Consider the following 17802-nt stretch of genomic DNA (forward strand, 5'->3'; position numbering starts at 1 on the left):
CGCAGTTAACAGAGCAAGAAGTATATGTGTATAGTAACCAATGTGTGTGTAAATGTGTAAGTATTTCTGCGTGTAATCTTCTGTATTAAACATGAATTCATCCTGTGTGCCACTCAGAGCCATTTTTTTTTTTTTTTTGAGACAGGGTATTGTTAATCCAGGCTGGCCTTGAACTCACTATGTAGCCTTGGGTGATGATCCTCCTGCCTACATCAGGCCTGGCAAGTTTCATTCTTTAAACTGTTAATTTCTTTCTTTTATTGTTTCATTTATACTGTAAATTTCTGTGGGTTTTGATAAATGTGAACTGTTAGTGTTGAGTCTTGACTCCCATGAGTTGGGATTTCTCTTAGTGGGAATGCTGATTTGGACATGGCCTTTCATCATTTTGATTATGTAAGCCTTTTCCGCCTGTAAAATAAAGAGATTATGCTTACTTTGGAATAATTCATGCAGCTGTACTTTTTTTGGTGGTACTAGGGCTTGAATCCAGGATCTCACACTGAGCTACATTCCCAACCCTTTTTGTTTTTTCAGACAAAGTCTTGCTAAGTTCCCCTGATGGCCTCAAACTTGGTTATTCTCTTGCTTCAGCCTCCAAGTAACTGGGATTTCAGGTGTGTGCTCCCATGCCTCACCATCCCGCTGCGGTCTTAGGATTGGTTCATTTTTCTGTTAAGTTTTATTTGAATTTATTTATTTGGTATCTGGAATTGAACTCAAGACCTTCCGCTTGCCAGGCAGGCACGGCACCACCGAGCTACATCCCCAGCCCTATTTGAATTTTAAATAGTACTGATTTGAGGAAAAGTTAGGCACTACTTTTAACTTCAAAATGGTATGATTTAGCTTTCTTTTAATATTTTTCCTCTGGGACTTAGCACTGTTAAACATTGGCAATATTTGTTGTTGCTGTTGCTTTGTCCTTTTAGCTGGATTCCTGGCAACATTGGAGGTTTATGTCAAAAAATAGTTAGGCCTTTAAAGAATTCAGGTTTAAAAAAAAATCAGGTTTTATAAACCAATGACTGAGTAATAGCAGCTATTTAGAGTCTAGTGTAGAGAAGCATCCTTGTCCTCCCTACTCCCCATCACTTTTGTGTGCTTTCCCTATTGTTTATTTTATTGTTTTTTTCCTAGATGTTGGTTCATTTCGTTAGCAAGTTCAAGCGCAGGAAGTAGTTGGAGATTTATTTGGGGGGGAAGGGATTTATTTTTATTTTAGTAAATTAATCAGTAAAGATAATTCCTGTTGTACTCCCCAACTACAGATGGCTTTGGGCCCTGTAAAAATATGGTGCTAAGAGGGAAAAAAACCATACTTTTCCCCCCTACTTTTTTTTTTTTTTTTTTTTTTTTTGGTACGGGGAATCAAACTCAGGGCCTCACACTTGCCAGGCAGGCACTGTACCGCTGAGCTACATCCCTGGCCTTCCTACTCTATTCTTTTTTTTTTTTCCATTAAGTTTATTGGTACATTTTAGGTTTACAATACAGTTACTTCATCATTGGGATCTTGTACCTTTACATGATGTATCTTGGTTCTTATTTCTTACTCTATCTTACAACACGGCACAGAAGAGATCAGTGACTAGATGTGTGAAGTTTTGCCTCTGTTGAGCAAGAAGTCTCTCAGCAGCCAAGTGTCCTCTAGTTCAGTTTGGTTCTGACCCTTTTACCTGGAGGTGACATCAGATCCCAAGGTGGAGGACCTCAGTCCTGCAAGCCACTCCGGTTCACACGCCCATTGGAAGCCCTAGGTGTTTCATGACTTCCTCCTTGGGTTCGATTAATGTGCTGTAGTGGCTCACAGAACATAGAGAAAGGCTTACATTTGCCAGTTATTAAAAGGATTTTACAAGGGACACAGATGAAAAGATGTGCATGGAAGGCATGTGTGAAGAAGCTCTGGAAGGCTGAGGCAGGCACATTTGATCCCAGCCTGGAACCGCCAGGGATTCAGTCATCTGGAATCTCAGACATAGTCCATTGGGTGTTTGTGGGAGTCTCATTATGCAGGCATTATGGATTAAATGGTTGACTTTGCTGACCAATTTAATCTTCAGCCCCTGCCCTTTCCATAGAGGTTGGAGAGTGGTCTGAAAGTCCTGACCTTATAGTTATGCTTTGGTCTTTCTTGCGACCAGCCTCAGGCCTGAAGCTCTTGGGCCTGCTTCCTTCAGACAACTTATTACCATACAAAAAATACAACACATCTGCAATCCCAGCACTTTGGAGCTGAGGCAGAAGAATTGCAAGTTCAAATCCCACCTGGCAGTTTAGGGAGACCATGTCTTACAATGGGAAAAAAAAAACCCAGAACAACTGGGGGTGTAACTCAGTGATAGAGGCCCCTGGGTTCAATCCTCAGTACCACCAAAATGATAAACCCAACCATATAACTTTGTGATTGGAAGAGCTTGATGAGTTGTGTGCCAGGGATAGAAGGAAGACTAAATATATGTGTCACAGTGTCTTGTGGGCCAGTAGGAAGGCTTCAACACTCAACAGTTGAAGAATACACTTTGCAACTAGAACTGAGTCATCAACGTTAACCTTATAGGTAAACGACTTTACTATCTTTTTAAAAAATTTTTTTATTTTTGATACCAGGGATCGAACTCGGGTCCTTGCGGTTGCAAGGCAGTTGGTGGAACCACTGAGCTAAATCCCCGACCCGACTTTACTATCTTTGGTCATTTAAAGAGGCTGATATTAGCCAGGGACAGTGGTGCACACCTGTATGTAATCCCAGCACCTAGGAGGCTGAGGCAGGAGGATCAAAAGTGTGAGGCAACCCTGAGCTATACCGCAAATTCAAGGGTGGCCTGGATTACACAGAAAAATCCTATTGCAAAAACCAAGCCTGAGGGCCGGGGATTTAGTTCAGTGGTTTCGCTGCCTGCTGTGCAAGGACCCGAGTTCGATCCCCGGTACCAAAAAAAAAAAACAAGCCTGATCTGTTGGCACATGCCTGTGATCGTAGCCCTCAGAAGGCTGAGGCAGGAGGATTGCCTGGATTACAGTTAGTTCAAGGCCAGCCTGTCCTCCCCACTTTTGTTTTTTGAGACAGGGTCTAACTTACTAGTTCAGGCTGGCCTTGAACTCACCATGTAGCTCAGGCTGGCCTCAAACTTGTGACGTGATCCTCCTGCCTCAGCCTTCTTAGTTGCTGGGATTATAGCTCCATGTCATCATGGCCTACTTCAGTTTATCTGAGGAATGTAAGCTTGTTTTATTATTAGAAAATCAGTTAGTAATTTACCTCCCACCAGGCTAAAAACCATATGGGTTTTGTTTTTTTTGGGGGGGGTACCGAGGATTGAACTTGGGTCCTTGCGCTTGCGAGGCAGGCAGCGGAACCACTGGGCTAAATCCCCGGCCCATTATACGGTATTTTAATAGTGGTAGCAAAACATTTGATAAACTTTAATATCTATTTACAATTTTAAATCATTTTGATTCAAATCAAATGAAATCATTTGCTGAAATGCTGCAGGTAAAAGTACACATTGGAGAAGTGACTGTGGAAGGCAGTTAGACCTTACCTGGTGAGAATGTGCATGCCTGCAGCCCTGAGCTGCCCTCCCAGGTGTGCACTCCAGCACGTTGTTTTCAGCCTATCCCTTGCAACCCGTTGCTAAGCAAGAAGACAGTTTCATGGCAGTGTTAAATACAACAGTAGAAAATAATCATGTACTTTATTGTAAGGGAATTATTTTTAGAAACTTATTCCCAGTTAGATTTTTATGTGTGTATGTATAAGGGAACTAGTTTTGGCATAAAGTGTTTTACTGTGTTATAGTCAAGAAGGTTTTTTTTTTTTTTGTACCAGGGATCGAACTCGGGTCCTTGCACTTGCGCAGCAGGCAGCGAAACCACTGAGCTAAATCCCCGGCCCTGTAGTCAAGGTTTGAAAACTACTGCTCTAGAGAATGTAGATAATGATAATTATTTTGTAAGAGTTAAGCATTGGAGCCAGTTGATTTCTGTCAATGGTAGAATGGAAAAATTACAGCATGTCCATACAAAGACTCTACCACAGTGAAAACAAGTTCTAGCTACAGCCAACAACCACACAACATATTGTTTAGGAATAGTATATTCTTTGGTGATGTGCTTTTGAGGTGAAACTATAAAGAGAAGCAAGAGTAATAACAGTGTAGTGAGTATTACTTCTGGTTGGGTCAGAGAGGGAGAGTAATGAGGTTATGCACTTGATCTTAGCCAAAAGGCCGAGAAGCGATAGTAATGAGGTTATTAAGGGGATCCCGAGTCCTAAAGATCCTAATGATGTCCTGTTCTCCTGCCCTCCCTCCCTGTCCCCTTCCTTCCTTCTTATTACTTTGTTTTTTTTCTCCCCTGCCCCATACTGGGGATCAAACTCAGGACCTTGAGAGGCAGGCACAGTGCCACTGAGGTATATCCCCGGCCCTCTACTTTGTTTTTTGAGACAGTCCCTGTGTGTAGGCCAGACTGGCCTCAAATTCATGATCATCCTATCTCAGCAGGTGTGCATCACTGTGTTCAGCTTATTCAATTTTCTAACTTGGATATGGGTGCACAAGGGTTTTGTTTTGTATGTATGTATGTATGTATGCATATATGTATCTGTTTTGGAGACAGGGTCTTGCTATATTCAGGCTGGCCTTGAACTCATAGCAACCCTCCTGTCTCAGCCTCCCAAGTACTGGGACTATAGGTATACACTACCATGCCTGGCTGTTTTTTGGTTTTTTGAGATAAAGACTTGGAGTATAGTTCAGGCTGCCCTTGAACTCTCTGGGTAACTCAGGTTGGCCACGAACTGGAGATCCTCCTGCATCAGGATTAAACAGCTGTGCTGGGATTACAGGGGTACACCACAATGCCTGGCAGGCTATTTTATTGTTTATTAAAAACTGTATATTCTGTACATCTTAATAAAATGTATAAAATATGCATAACATAAAATTTTCCATTTTAATCTTTTTTTATTGGCTGGCCTAAGAATTGAATCCAGAGCATTTTTTAAAAGATTGAGACAGTGGGCTGGGGATTTGACTCAGTGGTGCCTGCACCTGCCTCGCAAGCACAAGGTCCTGAGTTCGATCCCTGGTACCCCCCGCCCCCCAAATTGAGACAGAGCCTTCCTAAATTATTAACTTGGTAAATCTAGGCTCAAACTTTTGATTCTCTTGCTTCAGTCGGTCAGAGTGCTGGAATTACAGGCATGCACCACCATACCTGGCTCCTTTTCTTTTTCCCTCTGTACTGGTTATTGAATCCAGGGTTTTCTCACTTATCTATATCCCCAGCTTTTTTTTTTTTGTACCAGAGATCAAACTCAGGACCTTGGGTTTACAAGGCAGGCGGTGGTACCACTGAGCTAAATCCCTGGCCCTCCAGATATTTTTTATTTATTTTGAGACAGGGGTTTCACTGAGTCCCTATGTTGTCCAGGTTCAACTTGAACTTGCAGTTCTCCTGCCTCAGAGTGCTGAGATTACAGGTGTATGCCACTATGCCTGGCTCTAGCTTCAGTTTTGTTTGTTTATTTATTTAAGACAGGGTCTCACTATGTAGCACAGGCTGGTCTCAAACTTGTGACAATCCTCCTGCCTCAGCCACCTGAGTACTGAGACTACACGTGCACCACCACCACACCAGCTTCAGTTTTAAATATGTAGTTTAGTGGCAGTAGTATGCTCACATTGTACAACCATCAACACCATCCATCCTAAGAGTTTTTCCTTCTTCTTGGAACAAAAGCCTCAAACTTCTGATCCTCCTGCATGCTAGGATTACAAGTGTGTACCACCATGCTAGGCATTTAATTTTTTTTTTTTTTCCCTCAGTATCAGGGATCGAACTGAGGACCTTTCACTTGCAAGGCAGGCAGGTGCCACTGAGCTAAATTCCAGCCTCTATAATTTTTGAGGATCTTCTGCACTGTTTTCCACAGAAGCAACACCTCTATACAGCTTTGGATGTGTGATATATTTGGCTCTTACAAATTAATTTTTAAAAGGCAAAGACTGTTTTTCTCTTCCTCAGAGATGATGATATTAAATTCAATGTATATCTTTCTCATCACTTTTTCTTTTTTTTTTGTACTGGGGATCAAACTCGGATCCTTGCACTTGTGAGGCAGGTGGTGGAATCACTGAGCTAAATCCCTGCCCCCGCTTTTTCTTTCTTTTATTCCATTTTTGTGGTACTGGGAAGTGAACCCAGGGCCTCCTGCACACTAGGCAGGTTCTCCATTACTGAACTACCCTAGCTCTTTGTTTGTTTATTTTTGAAACAAGGTCTTGTTATATTGCCCAAGCTGGCCTCAAACTCGGGATCCTTATACCCCAGCCACTCAGATAGCAGGTTTACATGTATGCACCACCATTCCCAGCATCTAGATAATTTTTATGCATTTACATATATGTAGTGCATTTATACATTTATGTGTATGTGGATATACAATAGGATAATGTTAATCATTATTTTGTATTTTTTGCAGACTAATTGTGTTGAAGGTCTTTTCATGTGAGCATATTCTGAAAGTCACTTTTTTTTTTTGGTACCGGGAATCAAACTCGGGACTTGGCGCTTTTGAGGCAGGCGCTGAAACCACTGAGCTAAATCCCCCACCCAGAAAGTCACTTTTTAAAATATTGGAAATAAAAAAAAATACTGGATAGTTAAATTCTGTAGTTTGGATATAGTATAATTTCTCTCCCATTTATTCTCCCATTAATGGACATTAAGATTTATAAGTTTAAGATTACAGTTTTAAGATTAAGATTTGTAAGTTTTTGTCAATGCAGAGATGATAAACCTCTGTGCATACATTTTTGGACACATTTTTGGATGTTTGTGTTGAAAATGTATCTGAAAATTACTTTGCTGAGCCCCAAATCCCCGGTTTTATGCATTGTAAATGGACAAATTTTGCCAAGTTTAGCACGTGTTTTAATTTTTCCTTTCTCTGTTTGCATCCTGCCTGTGCAACAGCAGAAATGCCTGTGTAGAGTATGAAGATGTACTGTAGTGTATTAAAGGAAAAAAGTCGAAAGTAGAAGCTGCCTTTATATTCTTTTAATTATGAGAAACATGTCCTGATACAGAATTGATTATGTGAGTAATGTGCATTAAATTAATAAAAATATTCCTTTCATTGAAACAGATCTGCAGTGGACAAGTGAACCAGAAAGATGTCCTCCTTAAAACTGAAGCCATGAAATGGTGATTTTTTTAGTCATTTTTAACCTAGGGAGACTTTTGTTTTCCTTTAGTTCACTTGCTTCCTCTGGATTTTGAGGAGTTATCTAACTTATGTAATTCTGGAATGAGGTTTGGACTTTTTAAAAATTTAAATTTTTTTTAAAGTAGCATAAAATAGCGTATTGCCTGAGAACCTAATATTTAAAACTTTTAGCTTCTATGGAAAGTTATGAACTGTATTGGTTTGATTGTAACACCTTCAGTAACAATAATAAAGTTTGATATAATTGATTACAGTTTATACAATAAAAGTAGAAAAGGTGTTCAAACAGTTAAAATTTTGTTAATAATAGAGATCTTCAGAATTTAGTGAGAAGCTGGGCATGGTGGTATGCTCGCCTGTAATCCAGCAGACTGGGAGGATGAGACAGGAGGATTGTAACTTTGAGGCCTACTTGGAAAACTGCCTCAAAATAAAAAAGGGGCTGGGGCAGGGATATAGCTCAGTGGCACCATGCCTGCCTGGCAAGTATAAGGTCCTGAGTTCAATCTCCGGTACCACAAAAAATGGGGGGGCTGGGAATATAGTTCAGTGAGAAGTCCCTGAGTTTAATCCCAAGTACTGCAAAACAAAATTTAGAGACTCACAAGCAAAATGTAAATTTGACCTGCCAACTGAGGGAAAGAGCAGTTAAGCTGTTTCTAGAAGAACAGGTTGCATTCATGTTTGCTAAATGCACTGTACTTTGGCCAGTAGCCACCATATCTCTAAAGTTTTTCTAGAGTTAGAAAATGGTTTTCCAGCACAACTGAGGAACAGTTACATTTTTGTTGTTTTATTCTGAGACAGAATCTTGCTATTTGCCAAGTCTGGCCTTGAACTCATGACCCTTGTGTCTCATTTCCTGCGTAGCTAAGTTTTCAGGTATGCACCACTGCTCCTAGCAAAACAGATAGTTTTAATTTATATTCACCTAAAAATCATTTATACACTTCTGTTAAAAATAAAATTCAAGGGGGCTGGGGATTTAGCTCAGTGGTATCACTGCCTGCTGCACAAGCACAAGGACCCGAGTTCAATCCCTGGTACCAAAAAAAAAAAATTCAAGCACTAGGCATGTAGCTCAGTGGTGGAGTGCTTAGCTAGCACGTGTGAGGCCCTGGATTCAATCCTCAGTACCGCCACCAAAAAAACAAATAAAATTCAAGCTGCGCATGGTGGAACATCCCTGTAATCCAGGCTTTTCACATGTTTCAGGCCAGCCTGGGCTACGTAGTGACCCTGCCTCAAAACAAAACAAAAAAATAAATAAAATAAACATTCAGCTCTGACAAAATAAACATTTGACCATTAAAGGTCCTTTATACTTTTTTTTTCAGCAAATTAAACATTTTGTTGAACCTAGAATATGCGGTCTTTCATATCAAAATTTTGGAACCTAGGGGCCGGGGATTTAGCTCAGTGGTTTCGCCACCTGCTGCGCAAGCACAAGGACCGGAGTTTGATCTCCGGTACCAAAAAAAAGCAAAAAAAAAATTTGGAACCTAGAGTGTGTCCTTTGATGATTGAAGTCTGCACCTTTTTCTTTTTTTTTTCTTTTTTTTTTTGGTACTGGGGATCGAACTCAGGACCTTGTGCTTGCCAGGCAGGCACCGGGACCACTGAGCTAAATCCCCGGCCCCTGTATCTTTTTCTTGACCTTTTATACCTTGTAATAATAAACCCCTGGACTGTTATATATGACTAAGGAGAGCAGCACTGAAAACTGCTCCATTTCCATGACTTGTGTGAGTTAAAAGATGCTTTCATTCTCTATCAACCACTGTAAAGAATGGTAAGAAAGTACAGTTCATTGATGGGTGGTTTGGGGAAATACTTTTATTTTTCTGCCTCACTATAGGGTGTTTTAACTGGGTGACACACTGACGTGTTACCATTAAAGCAAACAAACCTCCAGCTGACATGTTATTAAATTTGGCATGCTTTGTAGAAACAGCCTAGAATTTGTATCAGAGTAGCTCACAGCTTGCTAATAGCCACAGTAGTTATGCCAAATTATTCTATTCTTGGACCCTTTTTTTTTGTCAAAATACTGACTGTCAGGAACTAAGGAGTCTCCAGATTTATGAGCTTCCTGTTAATGTAGATCAAATACTAAATAGTATGTATGTTTGGTCAAAACAGCCTCTGAGTACAAAATGGTTTTTATTATTTTCTCCAAAAGTTAATTCTGTAAGTGGCAAAGAATCCCAATTAAAGCCAGGCATGGTGGTACATACCTGTAATCTCAACAGTGGGGAGGCCAAGGCAGGAGGATTGCTGGGAGCCAGCGTTGGGTACATAGTGAGTTCAAGGCTATCCTGAACTGCATAGTGAGACCCTGTCTTAAACAAACAAAATAATACCAATTACAGAAATAATGATTTGAAAATCTTTCATCCCTCTACCTTCCCATTTGATTCTCTGAAATCTTACGTATGAAAGCTCAGCTCAGATGCTTGCCCCTGAGGCTCTCTCTTTCACGTTATGCTGTTGGTCATTTATTATATGATGTTCTGTGTTGCTCTTGTTTACCATATATCTTCAGCTTTTCTGAAGATAACAACTCTGACAGCAGACAGTGCCGTATTCTATTTGCATACCTTGTGTGTAATCTAAGCACAGTATTTTTGCGTACAACAAATGTGATGCTGTTTGTTGAATGTAGAACAGAATTTTATATTTTATCATTTTTCTACTTTTTATAACTTTGAATTGGTACAGTGATAATGGTCATGGTGGTGTCATGTATTATCATCTTAGGAAAGAATCACAGCATGATCTTCTGTGTATCTCTCCTTCAGCAGTAGTTTATATTTTCAAGAGTAGCACTTTGTACTGCTTTAGGTCACATTAGTGCCCCTAAGGTGTAAAGGAATCCATGTGAGGTTCCTGCTGTGTCCTTGAACCCTCAAAAGCCCTCATGCTGATGGACGGAAGGATGCTTTTATTCATTCAGCCCTTTATTCATAAGTCCCAGGGCTTTGGGGCGGGAGGGGGGCAGAATTTTGCTATGTAGCCCAGGGTGGCCTCAAACTTGAGCTATCCTCCTGCTTCAGCCTCCCAAGTTCTGGGATTACAGGTGTGCCCCACCATACTTGGCTTCCCAGGGCTGGCTTACTTGCTTGCTTGCTTCTTTGCTTTTTTTTTTTTTCCCAGTACCAGGGATTGAACTCGGGACCTTTCACTTTTGAGGCAGGCGGAGGAACCACTGAGCTAAATCGCACCCTCCCCTCCCCCTCTCTCCCCCCTCTCCCCCTCTCTCCCCCTCTCTCCCTCCCTCTCCCTCCCTCCCTCTCTCTCCCTCCCTCCCTCTCTCCCCCTCTCTCCCCCTCTCTCCCTCTCTCCCTCTCTCTCTCTCCCTCCCTCCCTCTCTCCCTCCCTCCCTCCCTCCCTCCCCCTCTCTCCCTCTCTCTCCCCCCCTCTCTCCCCCCTCCCCCCTCTCTCCCCCCCTCCCCCCTCTCTCCCCCCTCTCTCCCCCTCTCTCTCCCCCTCTCCCTCTCTCCCCCCTCTCCCTTCCTCTCCCTTTCTCTCTCCCTTTCTCTCTCTCTCCCCCTCTCTCCCCCTCTCCCTCTCTCTCCCTTTCTTTCCTTTCAACAGTAAGATGTTCCTTTAGTCACATTTTTAAAAACCCTTTGAGCCGGGGATTTAGCTCAGTGGTTCCACTGCCTGCCTCACAAGCGCAAGGTCCTGAGTTCTATCCCCAGTACCCAAAAAAACCTTTGAAATTGCAAAGAATAATCCTGGTTATGTTTAAAAAAAAAATTTTTTTTTTTCATTTTAAATCTTTAGCTTCCATTTAGGTGATTGAAGTGAATTCCAACTTTTTTGGTTTTGGTTTTGGTTGTTCTGAGACAGGGTCTCGCTATGCAGTTTGAGGCTATCCTTGAACCTACTATGTAGTCTTATAAAGAACCCTTATAAAGTATGTAGGGAACCCTTATAAAGTATGTAGGGAACTTTCCTTAGGAATAGGAAGGTTTTCTTTTCTTTGTTTGGTTTTTTTGGTACTGGGGATCGAACTCGGGACCTTGCGCTTGTAAAGCAGTTGCCAGAACCACTGAGCTAAATCCCCAGCCCAAGGTTTTCCTTTCTTTTTTCTTTTTTTTTCCGTACTGGGGATCAAAACCTTTCTTAATGGGTGTAACTTAACTCTGATTCACACAGTCCTAGTCGCAAAATCTTACCCTTTATACCTCCCGGTAAGGTACTTGGATGTTAGAAATTGGTTTGGGGATGTGGCTTAGTGATAGGGTGCTTGCCTATTATGCATGAGACGCTGAACTTGATCCCCAGCACTGCTAAGAAATGAAGAAAGGAAAGGAGAGAAGGGACAGTTATGTATTTAGTTGGATTTGCTATAGTAGTTTTTTCAGAAAAATCCCAGGCCAATTAAATGGGGGTTTTTTTGAGCACCTTTTTTGCCTGTTGATCTGGCAAAGGTGACTGGGTATAGGTCCTGAGCCTGGCCAGACTCTCAGGCCAGTGCACATTTTGAAAGGTCCAAATTCAAGGGGGCAGAGAAGTATATTAATTCCGACCAATAAACTATCTTGGCAGCACCTAATGACACAGAAAAGGTAGACCTGCCATTTGCAGGATATACTAATGATGTAATTTCTATTATGAAATAATGTGAGATCAGCAGTGTGTGTTCTGAGTGGAAATGTCAGGGGATCTGCTATTTATTTGCACTCTTAGTGCCAGAAGGCAAAGATACCTAGGCGAATGGTCTTGGCTTCAAGGAGCTCGGAGTCTAGTAAGCTGACTTCAGTTTGTGTTTTCTGTCAGACTCCCATGACTTTGGGGGAAATGAGAAGGTGCGGCATAAATGTGAATAGTGAGGAAGATTTCTTTCAAGCAGTTTCATGAAAACTACATTCATTAAGTTAATACATCTTATATGTGAAATGTTTGCTGTAGCTTCTTTTGGCATGAACACAAGAAAAACTCCATTTTAAAATGCCTTCGTGTCCTTAGGGAGTGTGAGTGATGATTTCATTACCTAATCATGGAAGGGAAAACGAAGGCTGTGCAGATTGGCACTGGGTGTGTGATTCTGGAGGAATTTCGTCTGAGCCCACCCTGTGCCTTCTCCTTGGCATCCGCGCCAAGATAGCAAGCATGCCCTTGGGGGCCTGAGTCTCAGTGGCTTGTTGGATGGTGGAAATTGCTTAAAGCTGGTGCTCGTTGCTAGTTGTACTGTTAGAACTTTAGGAAAGGGAGTAAGTTTTATTGAATCAGCATTTATTTTGCTTGGGAAAAATAATAATCAAAACGACCTTTCGAGACTTCCATTGATTCAGTTTGTTCTGAAACAGACCATGGGCTCACAATCTGCCAGGACATGTGGAAGGGAAACACTATATTTGAGGTGGTATATATAATTAAAATGTGACTTACGGAGTCCATTTTCTTTGGACTATTGGTGAATTTTAGAGCAAAAAGGAGTGATAAGGTTAGTAAATTAGGGAAGGTAGTGGGACGTGGTACTATTCGGGGGAATGAATTTGAAAGAATGTTCAAAGTGCAGGTTTTTTCCAGTATTAAGAAAGTCATTGTTGGGCCGGAGATTTAGCTCAGTGGTTTTGCCGCCTGCTGTGCAAGCGCAAGGACCCGAGTTCCATCCCCAGTACCAAAAAAAAAAAGATTAAAGAAAGTCATTGTTTAATTGGGGAGGGGAGTCATAAACACATTGCTGATTTTTATTTTCTATTTTGCACTATTTTTTTATTTTCTATTTTTTTGGGTAGGAGGGAGGGCGGGAAATGGAAGAATATGTTAATCACAAGGCCTTCCTCTGGCAAATTAAGCACATTGAAAAACAGCTCACTTAAATGGGGCAGAAAAAGGCCTAAGATCCTTTGTCTAATAAAATTTCAGCAAAGTCATTATAGTGTTCTTGTGGGAAATGAAGGGAAATGCAGTCCTCCTGCTGCTGCTGCCTCTCCCTTCCACCCCCAAGAGGATTTAGGCCATTCCACCCCTGAGAAGCCACCAATTGCTGATGGTCACCAAGAGTCTAGAAGCCACTTCACTGAGACACATTTGGACTATCAAGAGCTGTGAGATAATTTGGTAGATAAATAATCTTTGGAAGCAATGAGTTTTGATTCATGTTTCCATTTTCCTTAATTGACCATTCTTCCAATTTTTAAAGATGTGCATAATTAGTATATGAATTATAGGAGTGGTAGAAATGAGGTAAGAGGTTCTGCTAGAGGGAATGCTGGATATCTGTAATATAGGGTAACATGGTGATGCTCTGGGTAAAAGTATATAAAGAAGGTGGGTAAATGTATTAAAAATAACACAATAGAAGCCAGGTGTGGTAGCACATGTCTGTAATCCCAGCACTCAGGAGGCTGAGGCAGGAGGTTTATGAGTTCAAGGCTAGCCTGGGCTACATAGTGAGGCCTAGTCTAATCTCCACGTCCTCCCCAAAATAACTCAAGAAAGGACTTGAGCTGCTGGCATGGTGGTGCATGCCGTTAGTCTCAGCTGCTGGGGAAACTGAGGAAGGAAGAATGCAAGCTAGAGAGGCTGGCCTGGGCAAACAGCAAGACCTTGCCTCAAAAATAAAATTGCCTGGGCCTGGGCGTTTAGTTAGCTCAGTGGTGCCACTGCCTGCCTTGAAAGCGAAAGGTCCTGAGTTCGATCCCCATACCAAAAAATGAAGGAAGGAAGGAAGAAAGGAAGGGAGGGGAAGGGAAGGGAAGAAAGGAAGGAAGGAAAGGAAAGAAAGAAAAGAAAGAAAGAAAATTGCCTGGAGATTGCCCTTGGGGCCAATTCCAGTAAAGAAGAGGAGAGGCCTGCTACTGACTGATCTGTAAGGAGTGCAGCTGATGATGTTAGACCCTTTAGAGTCAGCCTCAACTTGGGACCCCAAGACAGTGCGCTAAGTGCAACCAAGTACAGAAGCTTTGCCCTGTCCATCCACCCTGTGTTACCCCAGGTTCCTCTCACTGTCCAGCGGCACTGGGTCTCTGTTGGGCAGGCTTTGTTAGGTCTGCATCACAGTCTGATTTCCCATTAACCCTTTTTCATTCTTAATTCTGTTTGACATCTGATTTCTGTAGAATCTAACTTGGGACTCAGTTCTTATATATATTGACCTGTTTTGTTAACATGGTATGGTCTTTCTAGAAAATTTAGGGTATGTGGAAAACCCAAAAGAAAAATTTTAAATTGCCTCTAATATTTCCCCTAGAAATGACTACTGATAATAGCTTATTTTGGCAAACTTTAGAGAAGTGCATAACTATTCAGCCCAGTAAATTTTTCATAGAATACATCCATGTAACCAGTACCCAATCAGGAAACAGAACTTGACCGGTACTTAGGAACTTTTCAGAGTTATCAAAGGTAACCACTATCCAAAAAAAAAAAAAAAGGTAACCACTATCCTCACTTGTTGACAGCATAAATTAGTTTCACCTGGTTTTGAGCTTGATGTGGGTGTAATCATGTATATGCTTTGAATTGCACAACATTATGTCTGAGATTTATCTATGTGTTGTATATACCTGCCATTCTTGGCTGTATAGTGTTCTATTGTGTGAATGTACCATAGTTTATCTGGGTTTTTTTTTCTTTGTCTTTTTTTCTTTTGGGCTTTTGAGACCTGGTCTCATTGTGTAGTTCATGCTGGCCTTGAAATCACTGGGTAGCTCAAGCTGGCCTCAAACTCCTGGCAATTTTCCTGCTTTAGTCTCCGGAACACTGGGCATGCCTAGCATTGTAGTCATCATCATCATCGTCACCTTTTTTATTTTTTGAGATAGCGTCTCACTGTGTAGTTTAGGCTGGTTCTGAACTCACTATGTAACCCAGGCTGGCCTCGACCTTGTGATGATCCTCCTGCCTCAGCCTCCCGAGTATGTGTGCCACCACACTCAGCTTTTTTGTTTGTTTTTTGAGACAGTCTCAGGCTGGCCTTGAACTAGTAATCCACCTGATTCAGTCTCCCAAGTACTAGGGTTACTACCATGTACCATGTGCCACCAAGCTGTTCTGTGGTTGATGGGCATTTGGGTTTCTGTTTCTCTACTGACTGGATTTGTTGTGATATTTCCTATTGTAAATATTGCTTTATACTATATTTGTTATTTTATCCAGTGAATAAGCCTATTATTAGAACATTTATTGTTCTCTTAAATTAATCTTGTTTAAAACCTGAAAAGCTGTTTTGTTTTGTTTTTTTGCAGTACTGGGGAGCAGGTGCAGTTACTTGTGCATACTAGGCAAGCACTCTATCACCCAAAACATCTTTTTGTTTGGTTGGTTGGTTTTGTGCTTTTTTTTTTTTTTGGTTGTTTTGGTTTTTGAGATAGGGCCTTGCTATGTACCTCAGGTTGCTATTGCACTAGTGATCCTCCTCCTGTTTCAGCCTCTCAAGTGCTGGGATTACAGGTGTATTCTATCATGCCCAGCTTCCAAAACTCTTATTCCCCTCACCTTGGTTTTCTGTTGTTTTTGTTTTGTTTTGTTTTTTGGTACTGGGGATCAAATTGGGACCATGTGCTTACAAGGCAGGCAGTGGAACCACTGAGCTAAATCCCTGGCCCTCACCTTGGTTTTTTTGAGACAGGGTCTTGCTATATAGTTCAGTCTGGCTTTGAACTCATTAGGTTGCCCAGGCTGGCCTGGAACTCACAATAATCCTCTTGCCTCAGCCTCCCAAGAGCTGGGATTATGCTGGGATTACAAGCGTGTGCCACCATGCCCAGCCCCAAATTCTTATTTCTTAATTCACATTCTCAGAGTGTTTCTACTGTTTATAAGACCCAGAGTTAGTTTTTCTTCTAAGGTTGAGGTTGATCATTGTTAATAGACAAAGGAAGTTACTTGCTATTCCCATTGCCATCTGCCAGCCAGATCTTTTGAGGTAGAGGAATTATTGCAGAACAAGTTTTCCATTGTTCAGGTTATGCTAGGGCTAGGCTGCCATTTCGTTTTCTGGAGAGAAAAATATGTAATCAGAAGACTTTGTGGATGGGCTTGGTATTTGAGCTCCAGCTGTCAAATTAAGATGGCTCATAACTAGTGTGAAAAAGTGCTGAGAAAAGATTTCATGCTGAGGGTGGAAAGGAAATCCCGAGCAGCTCGGAGGGAGGTTGAGTTGTTTCTGAGTCTCTGCCAGCTGTGTGCTTATGTTTGTTTCTTGCCTGTTACAGCTTTGGAGTGGAATGTCATGGCCAGCTCTTCAGATAGTGAAGATGACAGTTTCATGGCTGTGGACCAAGAGGAAACTACACTGGAAGGGACAATGGAGCAAGACGAGCTCACCCACCCAGGGCTAGAGGCTGAGGAGCTGAAACATCACAGGTCGATGTCGGAGCTGCCGGAAGAGGTTTTGGAGTACATCCTGTCCTTCCTCTCACCCTATCAGGAGCACAAGACTGCAGCCCTCGTCTGCAAACAGTGGTATCGACTTATCAAAGGTGCTGTGGAAGGGAAAGAGGGTTACTTATTTCAGGTTTTGTTGAATGATATTTTTAGATTCTAAATTTCCTTTTCTTTAAACGTATTGTGGTTATACAATATAGTATGAGACAACACATTCTCTGCTGCTTCTTGGTTAATTTTGTGAACATGTAGTATTTATTTATTTATTTATTTATTTATTTATTTATTTGGTACCGGGGATCGAATTTGGGTCCTTGTGCTTGCGCAGCAGGTGGCGAAACCACTGAGCTAAATCCCCGGCCCAGCATGTAGTGTTTAATATGTAGTGTTGAATAGTATTTAATCCCCTTTATAGTTGTAAAATGAGGATTTTACCTGCAGCTTAAGTGCCCAGGCTGAGGCTCTTATTCTTTTGTCTTTAGGAGTAGCCCACCAGTGTTATCATGGTTTCATGAAGGCTGTCCAGGAAGGAAACATTCAGTGGGAGAGCCGCACTTACCCGTACCCTGGAACCCCGATTACTCAGCGGTTCTCACACAGTGAGTATCCACCATGAGCCCAGGTCTCAGCTGGCCAATGCCATGCCTCCAGAAACTGTTTCAGATGTATGTATTTTCCTAATGTTTTAGTAAAGAGAATGTAAAATGAGAGTTTATATTAAATTTATAGCAACAATTAAGAAAGTGTGAATTAAAAAATATGTGAGGGCTAGGGTTATAGCTCAGGGTAGAGTACTCACCTTGGTACAGCCCTGGGTTCAACCCCAGCCCACTAAATAAATAAATTGTAAGTGCTTTGTTAATAATTTTATATTCTGATTTTTCATTTGGTTTTTTCCTTACTCCAAGGAAGTTAAAATGTTATGCTTAGAATTCTAGTTTGTTTTGTTTTTTTGGTACTGGGGATTGAACTTGGGACCTTCCACTTTCGAGGCAGATGGTGGAACCACTGAGCTAAATCCCCAGCCCCTAGAATTCTCGTTTTGTTTTGGTTGTTGTTTTTTTGTTTTTTGAGACAGGGTCTCACTGTGTAGTCCAGGCTGGCCTTGAGCTCACTATGTAGGCTGCCCTTGAACTCATGGTGATCTTCCTGCCTCAGCTTCCCAAGTGCTAGGATTCCAGGCATGCGCCACCACACCTGGCTCATGCTTAGAATTT

General features: G+C 41.7%; 1 protein-coding gene across 2 annotated transcripts in view; it reads left to right on the top strand.

Annotated features, from left to right (window-relative positions):
• The window catches only part of Fbxo42 (F-box protein 42), a 91850-nt gene that overhangs the window by 25104 nt on the left and 48944 nt on the right, over positions 1-17802 (top strand). The window contains exons 2-4 of one of the 2 annotated variants that reach the window (XM_021262867.2): positions 7160-7218; positions 16414-16680; positions 17068-17184. In XM_021262867.2, coding sequence (XP_021118526.1) covers positions 16431-16680; positions 17068-17184 — 367 coding nt within the window. In that variant the 5' untranslated portion in view covers positions 7160-7218; positions 16414-16430. The remainder of the gene's footprint in view (positions 1-7159; positions 7219-16413; positions 16681-17067; positions 17185-17802) is intronic. The other variant, XM_004850367.3, reaches the window with a different exon arrangement.

This window comes from Heterocephalus glaber, unplaced genomic scaffold, assembly GCF_053883595.1.
Source record: "Heterocephalus glaber isolate CG9 unplaced genomic scaffold, H.glaber_assembly_v1.0 deba00001452, whole genome shotgun sequence".
NCBI lineage: Eukaryota > Metazoa > Chordata > Mammalia > Rodentia > Bathyergidae > Heterocephalus > Heterocephalus glaber.